Source organism: Arabidopsis lyrata (assembly GCF_000004255.2).
Source record: "Arabidopsis lyrata subsp. lyrata unplaced genomic scaffold ARALYscaffold_8, whole genome shotgun sequence".
Classification (NCBI taxonomy): domain Eukaryota; kingdom Viridiplantae; phylum Streptophyta; class Magnoliopsida; order Brassicales; family Brassicaceae; genus Arabidopsis; species Arabidopsis lyrata.
The window spans coordinates 13,741,933-13,757,027 of record NW_003302548.1 but is presented as its reverse complement, the minus strand read 5'-3'; the positions used below and the strand labels follow the sequence as shown (position 1 = coordinate 13,757,027).

The window sequence follows — 15,095 nt, the reverse complement described above, 5'->3', positions numbered from 1 at the left end:
ATATATTTAAAATGAGTAAAAATTTTATAATATTAAGAACATTTGAACATATATAAAGAGTTAAAATAACATGGGACAGTTATATTGCAGGACATGGTTATATTGCATGATGGAGTTATATGACGGGACGAGTTTGAATCAAAAAAAATTTAAACATCATTAACCCGCTGTTTCAATACGGGTTAAATCTTTATTTTTATTTTTTTAACACCACCAATTTAGACATATCGAATGATCCTGACTAAAGTAAATTGTATAAGCAAAAATTGTCTTGTGGTATACAATTACTTAATAACAATTTTAAACTATAAAATATAAATATCTTTTAAAATGATAAAATTTGCAAATTTTTATATATAATATATAACTATTAAATTTTAAAAATCACTAATTTTAAAAACAAATTATCCCGCAGTTTACTGCGGGTTAAAATCTAGTTTTATAGTAGAAGAAGAGAAGAAAACTGTAAAACTTTTGATTTATTTATAGTGAAATATGCAGTGGCAAAAAATTGAGATCATTTTAGGTTTTATTTCCTTTTAATCATTTTTAAGATCAAAATTTGAGTCCCGATTATGATATAAAATAAGTATTTTTTTGTATTAGAAAGATCAAATATTTTCATAAATAAAATATTTTGGTTTGTAACTATAGAAGTATTGAATAAACATTTAAAGCACATATATATATTAAAATTAAATTAGAATCAGTATAAATGAATACAAAAAGGGGAAAATCATTCACAAAAAGACATATTTTTGTTATATACAAAAGTGATATGAAAATACTCTCTAACAACAAACAAGCCTCACGAGACTAACCGCGAGGATTTGTCTCTCTAAACAAGCACATCGCCACATCCGCGGTGATTGTCTTCCCTCTCCGCGCTAAAACACGGCGACGTGTACCCGAAAAGGCCAGTAAGACGAGGATAGTTATCCACGCGACCATGGTGGCTCGTGCCGCCGCCACCAGTATAAGAAGAGACAAGGCTGCAGCGAGAAAGAAGGCGGTGAACAGAAGGAGTTGATAGAGCGGATTAGTGACAGATTTCGCGGTGGAGATTGTGTAGAAGGAAGAAACAAAGAAGAGGAGACATGAGAGAGTAACGGTGGTTGTTGCTCTACTTTTGCAAAGATCCATAGTTTTGTGAATGTGTAAGTCAAAAGTGGTTTGCCTAAATTTTGAAGTTAACAACAATGCTTAAATGGAATTTAATAGGAGATTTAATTTAATTGAGTGGTGTTTTCATTGGAATGCATGTGAAGGCACATGGGGGAGGTTGAGTTTTATGAGTTGTGTTATGAAATGATTCATGAAAGTGGTTTGAAGTAGGAGACACTTAAAGGCATTTGGTGTCTATTTTGTAGTATTAAAGAAATGAAAAAGATGGATGAAGACAATGAACAGACAGAAGCATGGGAATTGTGTAAGTAAGGATTCCACATCTCGGGGCAAAAACTGAGGAGCAATGTATGTTATGTTCGGTTGCTGAGTCAGTTTTTGGGATGTGTTGCTGAGGTAGCAACTCGAGGTTTATAGATTGGCTATACAATGGATCTAAGATTATGCTACAAACGAGCATCGCAAAACTCAATTTGATGACACAGTACTCTATTAAAAAGAAAAAAAAAACAAACCCAAACTAATGAAAGAAATAGTTTTCTATATCTTTTTGGATAATCATCAAAATATCCCGAACCAAATTAGCTATACTAGTTTCCAAGAGATGTGGAAAATTCATGAATCTTTCTTAGGGGTAGAGAAATGAGAATTTGTGACATGACTTGGGAACGTTATTTTACAAAAAAAAATCTTATCAAGAAAATGAAGAATAACATGACATCCATAATGTTATATACCATTTTAAATATTGATTATTATTCTATTGCTAAAAACACCTTCATTATTTTCAAACATAAAATTCTATTCAATATATTTATATTCTTACTTAATTTTCAAAAACACTATTATACGGTAATATAAGAATAACATGTTATTATTATCAGTGCATTATATCACTACAATAATAGAATGCTATACTACTTGTTAGGTATAATATTTTCAGTATAAATATAACATAAGATTCTATTTGCTATTATAAAATTCCATAAAATCACGTTAGTTAATTTCAAATTTGTGCCAACTTTTTGTATCTACCAACAATAATTGCCTACACAATTAATTGAGCCGACGGTTATTTCAATAATTTTTGTTTAGTACAGCTAGGGGTTGGCATTCATGTATGCGGGTTGGGTTCGGGTAAAACCCGATCGGGTACGGGTCTTTCGGGTAGAGGAGTTTAGGACCCAATAGGGTAAATCTAAAATATCGGTTCGGTTTCGGTTCGGGTCTAATCGGGTTCGGGTCGGTTCGGGTTTAGATTTTTAGAACCGCTAAATACCCGAAAAAATCGGGCATCCATCGGGTTCGGGTATTTTATACCCAAATACCCAAAATTTTACCAAATACCCAAATTTTACCCGAAATTTTACTCTAATATCCGAATTTTATCCGCAATTTTACTCAAATATCCGAGTTTCACCCAAAAATTTATCCGAATAACCGGAATTTTGTCCAAATATTTAAAAAATTTACAAGCATCTCGCGTATAAATATATTTAGTCTTAAATATATAAATATAAGTGCATTTAATTTTGGTAATTACTCTCGGATATTTGGATATAAATGTATTTAGCTCAAATATTACATATATATAAAGTTTTTATATGTATAAGTATAAGTAATTTCGGGTAATCGAGTACCCGTTCGGGTATCGGGTTCGGATCGGGTTTTACCCTATACCCACGGGTACGACAATACAAAACCCAATAGGGTAAATAGCTAATACCCGTACCCGCCCCGAACCGGTTTTTTCGGGTCGGTTTCGGTTCGGGTACTCGGGTACGGTTTTTTTGCCCAGGCCTAAGTACAGCAATTTACTCGTAATGTAGCTGATTTCACTTAGTTAACCGATTTGTAGCTGCTTTGGTTGGTCGCTCGTAGCTGAATAGATAGAGACACACACGTATAAGTCGGACATAATTACTTAGTATTTCAAATATTGGAAATTTATAGCTATGCAAACATTTAGTCTTTACCTACGTATGTATTATTCTTGTATTTTTGCTTCAATGATAGAATCTATTAAAGGTAATCTTATTGAAATTTTTTACAATTTACTGAAAAAAGTAGTGCTATGGTGTAAGATTTTGTTGAATGTGACAATCATTTGATTTCACTGAGGCTATTTGAACATCACAGTTTTCAGAAGTAGATAAAATTGGTGCTAATTGTGTAGCTAAGCACTAATTTTGGGGACATTGTTAGGAAATGTTCAATTCCCTCCCATGTTGGCAAGTGAATCACGATCACGTGCAAGCCACATGATTGGAGCAAGAGAAGGTTTTAATATTGACTAATGAGAAGAGATCTAAAACAGGTATAGTTTTATTAGTCAGAGAAGTGTCAAAGATGAATTTGCAACAGATTCTTTCTGGAACAAATCAAATATAACTTTGAATCGATTCCTGAATTTCTCCATTATACTTTTGCTAATTCTTTGCTCGAACTTTATTGTTTTTAGCCACCTGATCTTCAGATACACTTCGCATTTACTTGTTTTACAATCAACTCCTGCTTTCTTCACCTCATACCTTATATGAACCTACATTATCGTCATTATCGTTTAGCGAAAGTAAATTGTTTCAATATTGGACTGTCTATATAAAAGCTGAGGTAGAAGAAGAAGACTTACGCGAAAATGGTCTCCGAATGGAACATCGTGGAGAGCCACAATCTCATTTATGATCCAGCCTTCATCATTTGGAGCTGGAGATTTCTGTTGTGTGCAGGTAACTCCGCCTCCAAATACAGACACATAGTGATTGTATTTGTAAGAAAGGCGTCTTTCGTAGATGCCTGGTTTTTTAGATTCCCATGTTGTACTCGCGTAACTCAGACATCCGGATTTCTCCATGATCTTACGCTCCAATTCTCCTCCACCAAAGATCTTCATTACCAATTCTACCTGTAACAGAAAATCATTTGAAATCAAGTTCCGAAAACACCATCTTCAAACCGATCCTCACTAAAACCCAAGAGTTGCATAGCCTCTATTAAAATGGAAGTAGCATAAGGAGGAGTGAAAGATGATTTATACATCGCCAGGTAGATCACACGTGTACACTTTTGACATCATTAATGCATCCGTATCTGAAACAACTGCAACAGCTTCAGGCAAGAGGAAAGGATCTGCCACATCTTGGTCTTCTTCTGCTATTTGTGCTCTATGATCTACACTTAACGTCCTTGTTTTCCACAAAGCCATGATTGTCCTGCCATTTTCATGAATGATTCACATTCAATATAGATTGTTAGATACAACCAGTAAACTAATCGCTTTGGGTTTGGTCATTGATGAGCATGTAAACCAAATTCCTTCAAGTACCTGCTGGTCGCATCAAATGACACGAATGACTGAAAATAGAACCAAAGTCTTCCTTCATCATCCTGAGATTTAGCCCCATGCTTTGCATCAAGACCTCGGTTCTTTTTCAGAATAATGAGCAGTAAAGGGCTTCCTAATGAAGCAAAAGTTGGGGGAAGCACTTGGATGTCATCAATATCTTCCCAAAGAAAGTAAAACTTTGTCTTGTGTCCAAATACATTCGAGTAGAACGCCACAATTCTAGCAGACAGAAAAAGCTTGCCCTGTCAACATTAGCAAGCAGATTTCAGATTCTAATAACAGTTCTATACTATCACAATGCGGGTTTTCTGTATTCTCGCTTAACTACAATACACAAAGATCTATGAGTACAATCCACAAAGATCTATGAGTGAAGTCCACCACGCTGTCGAAGATATTTCTTTGGTAAAGAAGGGAAAACTAGTTCAAGAATCTGAGAAAGGAAAACAAAAAGCAAACCTGCACAGGCAGTTTTCTCTTCAAGTAACAAGTATATTCTTTGAGAAGAAATTCTTCATGGGGCAAACCAAACAGTTTCTGGAAAGCGGAGTTCTTCTGTGGTGACCGAATGTTCAACTGTCAGCACATACAATAAGGGAAAAGACATCAGGGTTACACATGAAAATAATAAAAGATTTTTCCAGCAACCACACTGAGTCTCAAATACTGGCCAGTTAATGATACATCATTACAGTAAATGCACATGCTTACCTTCTTGCCAACTTCCTTTTCCACCTTACTCAAGTAATCCTTCATTGTTTCAACCCCGTTCTTGTTTTCCAGAAAAATTCGCAGTTGTAACTTTGACTGGGAGGCTTGAGCATGATGACCAACTAGAGGAACACTCATGTCCGCAAGTTCATCGGCTGTATGTTTCAAGAAATTGATCTCTGCATGCCCAAGAGAAGCACCCTGGTCAAATGGACCATCAAAATCGAATACCTCTACATCTAATACCGATGGTGGTTCCTCCATTGCATCAAACTCGATTACCTCTGCAAGAACCACACCAATGTATTTTAGTGGCACTGTGGCGATATATTAGAATAATGACAGATAGAAAAATGAGACACAGTATATTTACTGACAATAAAGAGATAAATAAGAGAAAAGGTTTGATTACCATTCCACTGTGGATCCTGAGCTTGAAGTTTGACAGAGCTAGTTCTTGTTTTCCCATTGCAAGTGAAAACAACATAGGGATCAAAGAGCTCTGTTGCTTCCACTGAAGCCAAATTTGTTCCCTTAATTAAAGCTATTGTCAGAATCCATCCCTTACCATTTGCTTTGACTCCCTGATCTCTTCCTGAAATCAAGAAAATAACAAAACTAGACGTTAATTGGACTGCACAAGCAATACACTGTTAAAGGTGTTATTTAAATATAGACTCGCCTCGATGCAATCTAGCTTGTATGAAGTGCACAGTCATCATATAAACACGCTCCAAAAGAAGAACTAGTATTCCACTACTTAATAGCTCTCCGAAACTATCAGGCAAATCAAGGCCATAAAATTCAAACCCTTGGATTTTGCTGGGCTCACAGTGCAGCATATGAGCCACAACATATACAGACAAAAGAACAGCACAGAAGACAGAGGAACTCCAAAAGTATAGAAAAGCTGATTTCAAATCAGTCTTTTGTTCTGACTGCACTGTTGCTATAACCTGATCTTTGTCCAATACAGCAGCCGGATCAAGAGTTTTGTAAGTCTTAGTCAGGAGATTAGCAAATTGTTCAAAGCTCTCTCTCAGCCCTTGCCTAGCACCTCCTTCAATCATACCTTTCATTATAGTACTTTGATTAAACTGAATTCCCCATGATATGATCAGTCGAGAAGATTCCCCATCAGCAGTTGGCTCTGTTTCAGGTAGTATCTTGTAAAGCAACTCTATTTTAAAGGTATTTCCATATGGAACATCTGGTGTGCTTACACTAACAAAAACAGCAAACTGCTTCCCGCTCGCTTTCCGATAAACTTGATTCTCAGTAGCTTTTACAGCTTTGACCATCTTTGATGCAGCTCTCATGTATGTAACAACCCGTGTTAGACGAGGAGTATCTTCTTGCATCACTGTCCAAGGCCCTTCCTGTACATCCGATAGACCTTGAAGTTCGGCCAATTCTTTCCTAAATTGCGAACTAGGCGTGAAAAGATATTTGTTAAGATCACAAGGTGAAACTAAATATTTCTGATCAAGAAGAATTCCCCCTTGAAGATTCTCAGGCATTTCTTCTCTTTCGCTGTCACAAGACTGCATCAGGTCAAGACCTTCCTCAAAGCCAGTACAAGTAGCAGAGGAAGAACATTTGTCAGTAGCATCCTCATAATTTGAGTTAACGGTTTGATCTACCGATGAATCATCATGAAGCCTCTTAGAAATTTCCTCTTTCTTATGAAAAAGCTTGTCAATCTGGTTGACAAAATTCTTCATTATATGCTTCCCATCATGGTGTTTACGCCGCCTCCCATCTTTAGAAGATATCAAATCTTTCGGCGATCCTTGGAGTTCTTTCACACCCTCCAAGTTAATATCCTGCTTATCATTAAGAACCTTTTCACCAGAGGTACTTTCCCACTTCCCTTGCAAAGACAAACTCAGAAGAATTTTACCTGATAGACAATGGTAAAGTTCATATCCATAGATAAACCAAAACCTCCCTCCATACACACCTCTACAAGTCACTTAATCATAATCAACAAAGTAGGCACAAGTTACATTTCCTCTAATGCTAAACGTTTAAACTCTAATGGTTCCACAAGTGATTAGAGAATCAAATTCCAACAAAAACCAAAATCGATATCAACAAAGTTGACAGAGAAACTAACCACATTCGATGTTAACGAACTTGCCATCACTAAGCTTCTCAATAACAAACCAAGTCGGCAACAAAGTTTGATTCTCTTCAGCAGCAATGGAACAAAGCGGAATCCGAACTTTACCAATTAATCCGGTGGTGGAAACAATAGACTGATGATCTTGCTGCTGCTCATGGTGAAGAATCGATACAACAACATCGTCACCTTCGTCGACGTCACTGATTCGAAAAACGAATTCCTCATTCCAGATCGGTGACGAAGTGTCTCTCGCGACTCTCGTTTTGGACTTGTGTTTCCCAACGTGAAACTTCGCGAATGTCTCTTTGGCTGGTAAATCTTTGGCTTGTAATATGTAGACGTAGAGCCTCATCGATTTGAGAGAGAAGCGAGAGAGGTGATGATGATGATGAAGGAATCGAAGAAATGTGAATTTGAAAACTGAAGATTGAAGAAGAAGAAGAAGAAGATATTAAAACCCATAAAGGAAGAGAGAAGCAAAACGTGGGAGAGGAAGAGAGTGACACGGAAAGAGATGATTGGGATGATGGGTCGGTCGGTTTTCTCATTCGGCGATTTTTGTTGGTTCACTCTTTTTACTGGTTTTTCATTTTTTTTAATCAATTTTTTCTTTTTTTTTTTTACATCGTTAGATCGACAAAATTCATAGACAATCTCTACCATACAAAATAACGTAATTTATTAGAGTCAAACTGCAATAAAAAAAGAGTAATATCTATAGAAAATCTTTATTAAGCAAACGTGATTTACTAGAGGCGAACTCCGGTGAGAAAATAGACTCGAACTAGGACGAGGAAAATAAGGTCACGGCTTGACTAAAAATACATCTTCATGTTAATAATTTTTAATAATTTGTTGTTTTTGTTTGAATGGTGAGCAAAACCGTTTCAGCTTTAATGGATTTTGTGGAACACACGATTCTCAAAGCTAGTTTTGTGAAGTGAGAGAGAATCTTTGGGTAATTGGGAAATAAAAGAGTTATTAGAATTTGAGCTCTTTGTACTAGTATACCATCTTTTGATTGAATAATGTTTCTCTCTTTTGTTTTGAAATAAAAGAGTTATTAAAAACAATGTTTCTCTCTTTTGTTTTGTAAGTGTGTGTGAATTGTGAGAGAGGGCATCTTTGAATTGTTTATGTAAGATCTTTTTATTTCTCTTACTTTCTCCAAGATTTTGTGGATTTAATTATTGAATTGTGGGAATTGTTGTGATTTCTTTCTTTAACTAAAGTGGATGTGGTTGATAACAAAATTATTTTTGGTAGATTTATTTCGATTCAGTATTTATTTCGGTTCGATAAACGTAATCTACATTTTTGTTATGGTTTAAAGCTAAATAATAGAAAAATATAGTATACGTTTTAAAATAGAGCAAATAAAGAATATTAATTAGTTTTAAAAACTTCTTGAGGTATTTATTTGGGTTGGCTGATTTTTCAATCCTATACTAATTGCAATATCAACTTTTCAACCCAAACTTTTTGTCTCTGAAAAAACCACCATAAAAAACTTTAATCTCAATAAAACTACACGTACTTTCGGATTTGTTCTTAAAACTACGCCTCCAATTGAACCGATCAGTTAACCGGTAATATCTAATCCGGTTTGATTTACCCAGAATTTTGACCAAAGTTAATCAATTTTGACTCCATTTTAACCCAATTTTGACCCAAAAACAAATATAAAAGAAAACAAATGTCTTCTCTATAAATAAAATTATTATTTTTATTTATTTATTTTTAATAAACAATTAAAAATAATAAATTAATTTTACCAAAAAAATAATATACCACAAAATAATATGAAAGTATACCAAAAAATAATATGAAAGTATACCACAAAAAAATATATATAACAAATTTTTGGTCTATACTTTTGTTTATATAACAAAATATACAACAACAAAAAATATACCAAAATAGACCACAAATTATTTTTTGTGCTATATTTTGTTATAAAATTTTGGTAATATAACAAAATATACATTTTCTTTTTGGCAATCATTTTTCTTATAAATTCATTTTTCTTTTTAAAAATTAAAAGGTTGGTTATATATATATATATATATATATTATTGTGTTTTTAGAAAGAAAAATGACTTTTGAATTTATAAAGAAAAATGATTGCCAAAAATAAAATGTATATTTTGAATATCACCACAAATCAAAGTATATAATATCACCACAAATAAAATTCATTTAATCATTTATATATATATATATATATAATGAATTTGGTATAATATATATATAAAATTCAAGCGCATTTTTCTTTTTCAAACCACCATATATATATATATATATTATATAAATATATATATAACCGACCTTTGAATTTATAAAAAAAAAACTGAATCTATAAAGAAAAATGAATTTATAAATATCATAATATATACTTTGATTTGTGGTGTTTAAGGATATATATATATATATATATATATATATATATATACTTTGATTTGTGGTGTTTAAGGATATATATATATATATATATGAGTTTTGCATATACTTTGAATTTCATAATATACAAAATTCAAAGGTCATATATTATGATTGCCAAAAAAAATTATTATTTTAGTTTTTTGTAATATTACCAAAAGTATATACCAAAATTTTATTATATAATTCTTTTGTGGTTTATTTTTTTTTTATCTTTTTTTGATAAAATTAAGTTATAATTTATTATTTTAATTGTTTATAAAAATAAATAAATAAATAAATTTATTTATAGAGAAAACATTTTTTCTTTTATATTTGTTTTTGGGTCAAAATTGGGTTAAAATAGAGTCAAAATCGATTAATTTTGGTCAAAATTCTGGGTAAGTCAAACCGGATTAAATATTATCGGTTAATTGATCGGTTCAATTGGAGGCGTAGTTTTACGAACAAATCCGAAAGTACGTGTAGTTTTATTAAGATTAAATTTTTTTTGGTTGTTCTTTCAGAGGTAGTTTGGGGTGGAAAGCTGAGATTGCAACTAGTATAGGACTGAAAAATCAGCCAACCCTATTTATTTTTGTTACTTACATCAACTAATTGTATATAATAATAATATAGTGCCCCCATAATTAAATATTAATTTAAACCATAATTAATATTTCTTAGATAATGTTAAACAATTTTTGGAAATAAATTATTCGATTTAAATCAAGACTCTTCGATTCAATGTATACATTGCCCCCAAATTTAAGGATGTAACATAAATCTTATACGTATATGGTTTCTGATTTTTGATTCAATCCACAAACTTGAAATTTCAAGGCGGCTGGTGATTTTGTTTGACGTACGTAAGTCACATAACTATGTGTCACAGTCATTTGTCTTACACGTATTTTGGGCCACAAAATTTTACATTTGTTTTTAAAGTTGGCCGTATTGATAGAAAGTTTGCTTACATTGTGTATTAGAGCTTCTATAGTCGGTTTACTCTCATTGGGTTAATATCATTTGGTTAGTGAATTAATTACTGGTTTAGTGGCATTGTATTTAAATTCCATGAACAAAATCAAACCATAACCGCATACTGTTTTCTATAACCATACGGTTTTCAACTGTAATTTATGAAACGAGTAAAAATATATTAATTAAAACGTATAAAAATATACTAAATTATCTATACTATTAATTGGGAATCATCGTAGAATAAATAACCTCATTAAGGGTAAAGTATTACAATTGATGCCATTAGAAATTTTGAATTTAAAGAGTAAACAATAAAATTCTTTAAAGGGTAAAGTTGGTATTTTGACAGTGTACAAACTCGCGGATCTTAGACTTTCTGGGTTGGATTTTGGGCTAATGGGGGTGGATACACACGTGGATCATGTGGATCCTGGGGTCGATTTTTTCGGTTGGGAATTTAGGAATGTTGTTATTCGACATTTCCTAAAATTAGTACAAAAATTAATGCTTAAACCAAAAATGTTAGTATCAATTACTCTATAAAATAAATAAATAATTAATCAATTAAAACATAGATAATAAGGAAATGATAATCAAATATTTCACCCTAATTATTTGTACTTGCCATAACTACTTGACAAGTAAAAGATTAATTCGAATTTCAAATCAAATCTCATATATTAAGAACTTACTAAAACTACTAAATCAAAACAGTAAACAAAATCTTAAGCATAAAAAACAAATTGAATATTTCCTAAAAAATTATACCAATTACTAAAATTTCAAATCCTAGCAATAATGTTAACCACGTAATTCAAGGTTTGTATACTTGAAAATGTTAATTTCAATCATTTTTTATAAATTTGCTAATATATTTATATCACTAGTTGTATTTAAATCAATAATAAATAGCTCTAATTCTAAACTCATTTTTTCAAAGTCTTACTAACTTATTTCCTTATTTGTTCCTATCTATTTAATAGTAGTATAATCTACAACCTGATATCAAGGATTATCAAATCATCAACAAAGAAAATCTATATTTCCCAAACAAACGTTTGTATATAGACATTCTCTTAATATTATACACGGAATCTCAAGAGCATATTCCAATACTGAAACTAAATTTTACGTAACTAGCAAGATTGTATAAGATTTATTGTTTTAAAACCTATAAAATTATTTATGAATTCGCCGACTTCTTTTTAGTATAAATATTGTAGTGATCTATATCATTTCCAATTCACCGAAACCTCTTAAATCTCTTTTATTCCAAAATCGAAACATACACACAAAAGAGAAAAAATATTGAGTGACTACAAAGTGTCAAAGATAAAATGTAAACCAGAAAAACAACTTCTCTACTTTTTTTGTTTTGTTTATTATTCACAATGTAATTCTGGTATATGGTTTTTTTTTTTTTTTTTTTTGTATGAACATATGGTTCTTCTTATTCCAGGTTAGATGGAAACCTGAATGTTAAGAGAAGCGTGTGATGGTGTGTATCAAAAGTTGTTGGAACTTTGCATCCATTTTCGTTTGAACTTTCTTAAAAATCTTATGCTTTTGTTTTGTCTTTACTATTTTCCTGACATGATACATATTTATTGTGTTTAATTGAGGATATTGAAACAACTACATTGTCGTAGTTATATTAGAAAGTCATTCATGATACTCAAGTTATGTGAAGTTTCCTTGGTTTGTTTCACTTATACCCCTGAGTTATAGTAATGAACTTAAATTCTATATAAGAAAATTGACAATATTTGATTCTATGAAGTAAAATAAGGTTAAGGTATCATCTATATGTGGTAAAAGAAACTTACTAACCTTTGTTTCTAGACTTCCTTCACGGAAATTAATATCAAGCAGCATTCTTCCCTATCACAAGAAAACAATGGTGAGTCAAATCAAATTTCCTAAATGGAAAGAAAATTTTAACACCATGAACGTGAATCATCCATCATGAATATCAAAAAGAGTATGACAAGGGAAAATAAAGCATCATATTTTGACAAAAATGGCATGAGCTTGCATATATTTAATGGGTGTGTCTGATATCCCATTTTACGAGATGGTTTAGCTCCTGCAAACAAAGGTAAATGGATAATAACATAATTGTTACAGAGCCAAAAATGTTATGGATTGGATATGTTAAGAGGGTCTGGTTATATAGGTATCAAAAATTAGCCACAGGACAGTAACTGCAAACTTTATTTCGGCTAATCGAATCTGAAGGTAATGGCATATACAAATTCACATGAAACATGAACCAATCTTACAAATGAACTTTTTTCTACACTAGACGAATTCATACAGACTTGTGGTCAGTACTTAAGATCTTATTCAAGAGTGATGATTAATTGATGAAATCCTAATTAAACCCAATTGATAAAGATCTAAAATTTCTAAAGAACAGAACAAATTCAACACTGGATTTTAGGAACAAGGTATCATTGTAATGGAACATGCATTGAATTATCTTTGAAGGAGGAAATTTTAAACCTTATCCATGATTGAAGGAGCGAGCCATTTGTAACCAGCGAGACCCAAAGCAGTTAGAATCGCGAAGAAAAGACCAAGCTTGAACATAACCACACAGATCTATCCCGTCCACAAGAAGAAGAAGAAGACGGTGATAATGAATCTTCTTCCTCTTCATGATCTGCTTCTTGAGAAATACTTCGAAGTCCACACTCCACACTGAGTTTAATATAATGGCCTAATTTCTGAACTACATCATCTTCCACTCTAACTCGCAGTTCTGAAACCGCATTGTCTTCCTCGCGATAGGTGAGTAAGCAAATGATTTACTCTATTAATCGAAAGAACCCTAAGAATGAAAGAATTAAAAAAAAAAAATAAGATTTGTGTGTTTTGTGAAAGAGAACGAATTGCAGTACCAATTTTTTTTTTTTTGGTGTCTGTTGTAAATTGATCTTCTGCTTAGTACTGCATAAGAGAAGAAAAAACGTCTAGAAAGTCTTTATCTCTCAAACGAAAAGCCCAAAAAGTGAAGGTGAAGAGAATGTGAAGAAGAAGATGGAGAATACCATTGATTAAGCAAGAAGAAGAAAAAAAAAGTGTTCGATGAGAAGAAGAGGAGCTACAGGGAGAAGAAACGTGACGTTAGTCATTTAACAAAAAAAATGCTTTTGGGCCAATATGAAAAACAGGCCCAACATAAATATACATTAAAATTATAAAAAGAAAAAAAACTCATAAAACTATAGTATATTTCCAAAAGTATAAAATTACAGACTTAGGCTATATTTTTTACAATAAAATATATTTATAAATTTTTTAGTAATATTATAAAACACTAATAAAACATTTACCGGTCATGTAGTAAAGCGATAAACATATCAAATAACGGAATAAGTATTAAAAATAAATACCCGATACTCGATTCTTACCCACGGGCCAAGGGTAATAGAATTACAATATCTTTTACCCGACCCTAAGATCACGATTACCCTTTTTTCGAGACGAGTATGAGTTGGAAAATGGATTGAATATATGTAACAGGTATCCAGCCTTAAATGCTATATACATCAAAAAATTCAAATACAAACAAAATCCCGCACGTATGTGCGGATCCGGATCTAGTTTACTGTAACTAATAAGATCTGATTTTTGGCATCCTTTGATCCTGGAGGAACTTGTGCTGATAAGTGAGTTCGTCAAAGAGCTCTGGCGAGGGCGAGAGCGAGCCGGATTTTTAAAATTATTTTCGATTGAAAAAATTTATTATCGAATTGGCAATTACAAAGAGACTAGCGAAACTAGGGATACAAGCGTTTTCATTTTCTCTAAGGCGAAGACAATGTTGTTAAAGTTTTGAAAACTATATGATGATAAAACTGTATCGAAAAAGATGTAGGGGACGATGAAACATATTGATTACCACAATTATTTCATATTTTAAGCGTAAAATAATTTAATGAATTTCTCAACTAAAAAAATAATAATAAGAATTTAGTGAATTTATGGTGATTACACGTGGCAGCCACTAGAATAACGACGTGACACTCATATTGAAAGAGTGAGCCAGCTTTATATATATGATTATATATACTATATATATATATGTACTATATATATATATATAAATGTAAATGTATTTTTATATGTTTTAATAAAACTTGACCAAGCCATTAATCCATAATTAAACCAGTTCGATATGAAGATCTACAAGATATAGTCCGCTTTTATTTCTAAGTTGTGTTAAAAAGAAAAGTGTTATGTACTCTTTAAACATAATAAAACTTCATTCTTAATAAACTTATAAAATGTATAAATTTACTGTAAATAAGATATATTCATAAAATCAAATAGCATAAGATTTATCCGTTCATGGCGCATGTTTTTACCTAGCTGTAT

The 15,095-nt window shown here is 32.0% G+C and overlaps 2 protein-coding genes and 1 long non-coding RNA gene across 5 annotated transcripts; 1 reads left to right on the top strand and 2 right to left on the bottom strand.

Moving 5' to 3' along the window:
* Positions 1–642: 642 nt before the first annotated feature.
* Positions 643–1,540, bottom strand: LOC9300118. Its single transcript, XM_021015656.1, has one exon. It carries the CDS (start codon positions 1,141–1,143, stop codon positions 817–819), a length of 327 nt encoding a protein of 108 aa, XP_020871315.1. The 5' UTR covers positions 1,144–1,540; the 3' UTR covers positions 643–816.
* A 1,889-nt stretch (positions 1,541–3,429) lies between these two features.
* LOC9300117 (C2 and GRAM domain-containing protein At5g50170) lies at positions 3,430–13,819 on the bottom strand. Of its 3 annotated transcripts, XM_021032705.1 has the most exons (12): positions 13,218–13,818; positions 12,543–12,593; positions 7,302–7,730; positions 7,086–7,147; positions 5,865–7,008; positions 5,595–5,777; positions 5,183–5,466; positions 4,931–5,047; positions 4,451–4,713; positions 4,163–4,337; positions 3,758–4,030; positions 3,430–3,667 (listed from the first exon to the last, which is right to left on the bottom strand). In XM_021032705.1, exons 3-12 carry the CDS (start codon positions 7,660–7,662, stop codon positions 3,458–3,460), a joined length of 3,072 nt encoding a protein of 1,023 aa, XP_020888364.1. In that variant the 5' UTR covers positions 7,663–7,730; positions 12,543–12,593; positions 13,218–13,818; the 3' UTR covers positions 3,430–3,457. The 3 variants fall into 3 exon arrangements, with proteins under 3 accessions (XP_020888364.1, XP_020888352.1, XP_020888358.1); XM_021032693.1 differs by having other exon boundaries at positions 5,865–7,157; positions 13,218–13,819; XM_021032699.1 differs by lacking the exon at positions 7,086–7,147 and having other exon boundaries at positions 5,865–7,085.
* Positions 11,459–12,338, top strand: LOC110230275. Its single transcript, XR_002333390.1, has 2 exons — positions 11,459–12,051; positions 12,172–12,338. It is a non-coding gene; the product is annotated as an uncharacterized LOC110230275 (long non-coding RNA).
* Positions 13,820–15,095: the final 1,276 nt, after the last annotated feature.